General features: G+C 20.5%; 2 protein-coding genes and 1 pseudogene across 6 annotated transcripts; 2 read left to right on the forward strand and 1 right to left on the reverse strand.

Annotated features, from left to right (window-relative positions):
- The window catches only part of LOC116185854, a 2,636-nt pseudogene extending 2,468 nt beyond the window's left edge, over positions 1-168 (forward strand).
- A 47-nt stretch (positions 169-215) lies between these two features.
- Positions 216-4,022, forward strand: LOC102675648 (set1/Ash2 histone methyltransferase complex subunit ASH2). 5 transcript variants are annotated; one of them, XM_006617359.2, is made up of 11 exons: positions 216-341; positions 540-695; positions 780-958; positions 1,055-1,227; positions 1,722-1,896; positions 2,503-2,711; positions 2,782-2,959; positions 3,092-3,236; positions 3,323-3,458; positions 3,525-3,776; positions 3,842-4,022. In XM_006617359.2, exons 1-11 carry the CDS (start codon positions 319-321, stop codon positions 3,944-3,946), a joined length of 1,731 nt encoding a protein of 576 aa, XP_006617422.1. In that variant the 5' UTR covers positions 216-318; the 3' UTR covers positions 3,947-4,022. The 5 variants fall into 5 exon arrangements, with proteins under 5 accessions (XP_006617422.1, XP_006617425.1, XP_006617424.1 ...); XM_006617362.2 differs by lacking the exon at positions 3,842-4,022 and having other exon boundaries at positions 3,323-3,471; positions 3,562-3,776; XM_006617361.2 differs by lacking the exon at positions 3,842-4,022 and having other exon boundaries at positions 3,323-3,471; positions 3,525-3,612.
- A 119-nt stretch (positions 4,023-4,141) lies between these two features.
- LOC102675410 (DNA-binding transcriptional regulator BolA) lies at positions 4,142-5,457 on the reverse strand. The gene is made up of 4 exons (XM_006617357.2): positions 5,322-5,457; positions 4,643-4,860; positions 4,348-4,416; positions 4,142-4,235 (listed from the first exon to the last, which is right to left on the reverse strand). Exons 1-4 carry the CDS (start codon positions 5,350-5,352, stop codon positions 4,158-4,160), a joined length of 396 nt encoding a protein of 131 aa, XP_006617420.2. The 5' UTR covers positions 5,353-5,457; the 3' UTR covers positions 4,142-4,157.
- Positions 5,458-5,732: the final 275 nt, after the last annotated feature.

Raw genomic sequence — 5,732 nt, forward strand, 5'->3', positions numbered from 1 at the left:
AAATAAATGGCATAATATTATCATTTTATATATTTCTGCTGCATAATATTTAATTTATTTATATATAAATTTATATGATTACATGATATTTAATCTCCATAGTATCCTATCGATGTTTGTGCATTATAAATAGACACATGTGATTATGAATTGAGCTTTAAAAAATAAGTTATGGCTAACAAATAAAAAGTAAACCGAAGAAAGCATGTATAATTATGTATATTCAATAAATACATTGTTATGTATTGATACATCAAAAAATTTAAGATAAAATAAAAACAAGAATAATTTAAAGATAATAGAAACGTACAGTCAAAAATGTCAGAAGAAAAAACTGAAAGGTATTTATTAAATATTTATATTCATGTATATTATATTTATAAAAATATATATATATATAATATAATTGTATTATTATACTTAATTCGATATAAAAATACTTACTTAAAATTCGCATATCAGAAAAAATACTTTTGAGGTTATAAACCATTAATATATTTCATAACTTACATAGTCAAGTATAAATATATTTTTTATAGCCCAATCGATAAAGTAGATGGATTGCAACTTGAATCTATTGATGACAAGATAAAAGTAAAACATGATGATAAAAGCAAACAAAAACATAAATTGGAAGAAAATATTGATAAACCTAATGGCCGAACAAATAATAATGAAGCTGGAAATTGTTATTGGTAGTTTATTTAAAATTTGTATTGAAGCAAGCAATGAAAAATAATAAATACTTATAAATATATATTCTTATAATATTCTTTCAGTGGAAAGGAAAGAAATCTTAATATTATAGAACTTTTATGTGCTAGTTGTTCAAGATGGTTTCATGAATCTTGCATTGGATATCAATTGGGTAAATTAGTGCCCTTTATGATGAATTATATATTTATGTGCAAAAATTGTTCTCCTACTGGTTTAGAAAGCTTCAAAAAAAATCAAGCACGTAAGAATATATTTAAATAATAACTATATTATTTAATATATAATTTGAACTTTTGTTTAATTATTCAACACATTTAAAAGAATATAATTTTTCTAGCATTCCCACAAATGTGTGTAACAGCAATAGCAAATTTATTGCAAATATCTCAGAAAGAAAATGAACAAAGAACATTTTTTCATAAAGATAAGGATATTATTCCTTTCATTGAATGTCATTGGGATAGCATGACAACAATGCCACGTAGAGTAACACAATCATGGCATGCAACAGTAAGTCTATTATATATTTAATTTTGTATATTATATTTAATTTTATTGCAAATATAGCATTTCTCTAATTCATTTGAAAATAATGTTAAAAAAAAATTTTTTTTAATTTTTTTATTAATTTTATATTATTATCAATAAATATTAAAATAATTTTATTATTTATTTATATAAATGAAATTAAATTATTATGTTGGTAAACATTTATAAATATAAAATTACATATTAAACTAGAAATAATTTATATTAGTTTAACCAATTGTTAAGTATTCTAAGATCTTAATATTTTAAATATTATTGTTTTAATTTACTACATAATGATACATAAAAAAAAAAAAATAAGAAAATATTGAAATAATATAATAATATAATTAAAAATATAGAAATATAAATTAAAAATCATTGAATTATTTTATATATTTATTAAACATATTATTGATTTATAATTTTTTGCTGTATTTTTTTCATGTACAAAAATAACTAATGTTTGAATATAGATACATAGAGCATTGTTAAAAGATGTTGGAACATTATTTACTATTGAGGAAAGCAATTCAGATGGACAATTATTTGGACTTATATGTTCTGATCTTCAAATGATTAAACCAAATTATGAAGCAATGATTAAGGGTGGTCATTTAAAAGTAACTGAAATGGGTGTTCAACATGTTGGTAAGCTTAGTTATGTTTAATTAAGCTTAATAAATTATAATTATTTATAATTAGTTTAATGTAGAGGTGAAATTTATTATTTCAAAAAAGAGAGATATCTTAATAAATTTATTTAAATATCATTAAATATTATTATTATTAACAAAATAATGTATATAAATAATTAAAAACATAAATATTTTATATTAAACTTTGCATATTTGATTAATTACTTGATTAATTTATTTATATTTATTTTTATCTTTCAATAATTAATTTTTTTCTTTTTGTTATACTTATTTCTTATCTTATCAAGATATTAATCAGTACTATGGTATCATATAACAACTTGCTTAATCATAGAATGTCTAAATAGGTTATGTTATTAATAAATTCTATGAAATTATTAATTTATTATATAATAGTAATTATAGTATTATGAATCAATTCATAATATTCAATTTATTTTAAAAAAATTTCATCTCAAATTTCGTCAATTTTATTTTTAAAAAATTTAACAGTTAAGCATATATATAGATAATCTTTTTGCAATTGTTATATTTTTGATATATCATTATATTAAAATTTATACTACATAAGTAATGAATATTACTATGGCATGTACAGTACCACTTAGTGGAGGTTTTCGTGGTCGCAATGCAAAACGTAAATTTCCTGGAGAAGGAACAGGTACTGGACCTGGTAAAAAAGGTAGAGGTTCTGATATGACAGCTCCTAAGTTACCTGCTCATGGATATCCTCTTGAACATCCTTTTAATAAAGATGGTTATCGATATATTCTTGCTGAACCTGATCCACATGCACCTTTTAGACAGGTTTGTAATTATGTTGTATATTTTTTAATTCATATATAATCTAATAATAAATCTAAATATTATTTTACAGGAATTTGATGAAAGTAGTGATTGGGCTGGAAAACCTATTCCTGGTTGGCTGTATAGAGCTTTGAGTCCAAGTACAGTTTTACTTGCTTTGCATGATCGAGCACCACAACTTAGAGTTTCAGAAGATAGATTAGCAGTTACTGGAGAAAAGGGCTATTGCATGGTCAGAGCAACTCATAGTATGTTAACATTATAATCTATTATATCAGAAATAATTTTATACATACAATAAATATACATTAAATTATTTAAAAATTAAAATTATTAATTTATATTTTTTATATCATTTAAATGACTTGTTCATTCTTTAGATGTAAGTAGAGGTACCTGGTATTGGGAAGCTACTATTGAAGAAATGCCAGAAGGATCAGCTACAAGATTAGGATGGGGTCAAGAATATGCTAACTTACAAGCTCCATTAGGTTATGATAAATTTGGATATTCCTGGAGATCTAGGTATAATTCAATTCTTATATTCTATTTTAAAATAATTTCAATATAATACAATGTTATAATAAATAAATAATTTTAATTATGAATAGAAAAGGTACACGATTTCATGAAAGTAGAGGTAAACATTATAGCAATGGTTATGGAGAAGGTGATACATTAGGATTCCTCTTAATTTTACCAGATACACATGATGCATCACATTTACCAAATACCTACAAGGATCGGGTAAGAATGAAATGTAAGTTTATTATATTATCATAAAAATTTTATAAATTGATGTTTATACATTAGCCCTTAGTAAAATTCAAAAGTCATCTTTATTATGAAGAAAAAGATCAAGTACCTGAAGCTCTTAAGGCTCTAAAACCATTACAAGGAAGCAAAATTATATTTTATAAAAATGGAATAAATCAAGGTGAAGCATTTATAGACATTAATAAAGGAGCTTATTATCCTACAGTTTCTATTCATAAAAGTGCTACAGTTTCTGTTAATTTTGGACCAAACTTTAAATGTCCTCCAACAGATGTTACATTTAGAGGAGTAAGTAATGATTTAATAAAAAAATTTTTCGATATATTCTTTCAACAATTATTTATATTTTATAGATGCATGATAGAGCAGAAGAAGCAATAGCAGAACAATCTATGGCTGATATACTTTATTTTACTGAAAATGAGGGAAAATTAAGACTGGATACTTTTGCTTTATGACATTAATGTATCTTTTTATTTTTTTTAAATTATTGTTCAGTTCAAATTAATAATTAATATTGAATTTAAAAATTTATAATTATCTTATTTTAAGTTCCTTAATTGCATAATTATAAAATAGAATTAAATTAAAATCTAGAAAATTTAATGCAAATATCATATGTATATACTATGATATCTATAATTTAAATTTTGATATATATAACAAAAATTATCTTCCAAAACCACCTCTACAAACTGGACTTGGTGATATATTACATTTGTCTTTCCATTGATCAGATGTCTTCGCCTTTGTAAATAAACATAAAATTAACATTTTAAATATTTGAAAATAATATTTATTTTCAAATTTTACTGAAATTTTTCACATTATATTAAAATATTTTTATAATAGTACTTACTATAATTGATAATGCATGCACACTTCCTTGTAATTCTGCTTTTAATAATTTATTTATCATTTGATGACGCTAAATCAATAAAATTATATCTTTAAAATATATGAATTAAGATTAAAATGAAACATAAATTATAAACAGTACTTTTAGAAAATATTATAGACTTTTTATAAAATACTTCATCAAATATAATACTATACATATATTATAGAAATTGATCATAAAATTTGAATATAAAATATAAGTAAAAATTTTTATTAAATCTCATGTTGTAAATGTTATACATAAATTTCATTACCTTAATAAGTGGTTTATCTTTAAACAAATCAGAAACGACAATTACTTTGAAATGTGTTTCAGATCCTTTAGGAACATTGTGCATATATGATTCATTTATTACTTCGATGTAAGATGGATTTAAAGAATCTATTAATTTTTTTTTTATTGAAAGTTCTATTGGATTATTCTGTGTCATAATATTTATTCCTTGTAATAAAATTGACTTGTTGCTATAATCTACAAATATTTATAATAAATAATACATATATCATTATATTATTATTATTAATAAAATAGTTTTAAAAAAAATCTAAATATTGTTTAGCAGAAATATTATATATTTTACATGATATCAAAATTTAAATTAAATTTATTCAAAATTAAATATTTTATTATTGTTTTTTTTTCTGTGTATTTCTCATTAGTTTCTTATTAATTTCTCATTAATATATTTATAATATGAAGATGTTACATTTGTTTAACAAAATTAATATATACAAAAAATATTATTTTATTATATTTAAATATATGAATGTGCTTTTGTAATATATAACAAAATTATTTAATCAATAATTATTTTTTTCTTAAGTTTCAAAATCTATCGAAAAATCTAACCTCTATTTTTTTAATTAATATAATTTAAATATATAAAAAATATACATTGATGATATTTTTATAATCTACAATGTATCACTTACTTTTTTTTAATATTATAAGTGTTTTATACATTTATATTTTATATTAATTATATTTTTATGAACAAAAAATTATCTGTGTAAGTATACTTCTTTAATTGTAAGTTTATGATCATATGGTTAGAATTATACAATTATATATGTTTTAATTAGATATATATTGTCATACATAAAATTAATGTACTCTATAAAAATAGAATTTTAATTAAAATAAATTTTATATATATTACGTGTATAATCATATTTATTTATTAATATATATAATAATAATTCTAAGTTATTTTAGTATATATATTAATTTTATAGATTACAATAAAATTTTATAGATTCTTTTTTATAAAAATAATCTTTTTATAAAATATGTGAAAAATTTTTTAATGATTGTACCATGTGTATATATGTACATTGTACATA

This window comes from Apis dorsata, unplaced genomic scaffold (assembly GCF_000469605.1).
Source record: "Apis dorsata unplaced genomic scaffold, Apis dorsata 1.3 scaffold_303, whole genome shotgun sequence".
In the NCBI taxonomy this organism is placed as follows: domain Eukaryota; kingdom Metazoa; phylum Arthropoda; class Insecta; order Hymenoptera; family Apidae; genus Apis; species Apis dorsata.

What these genes read in the sequence shown, in the direction of transcription:
- LOC102675410 (XM_006617357.2), bottom strand. Translation starts at nt 5,352, where the DNA reads ATGTATAAAACACTTATAATATTAAAAAAAA. An exon ending in AAGATAAACCACTTATTAAG is followed by an intron (nt 4,417 to 4,642) that starts GTAATGAAATTT and finishes TTATTGATTTAG; the next exon opens with CGTCATCAAATGATAAATAA. An exon ending in TGCATGCATTATCAATTATA is followed by an intron (nt 4,236 to 4,347) that starts GTAAGTACTATT and finishes TTATTTACAAAG; the next exon opens with GCGAAGACATCTGATCAATG.
- LOC102675648 (XM_006617359.2), top strand. Translation starts at nt 319, where the DNA reads ATGTCAGAAGAAAAAACTGAAAG. An exon ending in CTTCAAAAAAAATCAAGCAC is followed by an intron (nt 959 to 1,054) that starts GTAAGAATATAT and finishes TAATTTTTCTAG; the next exon opens with CATTCCCACAAATGTGTGTA. An exon ending in AATGGGTGTTCAACATGTTG is followed by an intron (nt 1,897 to 2,502) that starts GTAAGCTTAGTT and finishes TGGCATGTACAG; the next exon opens with TACCACTTAGTGGAGGTTTT.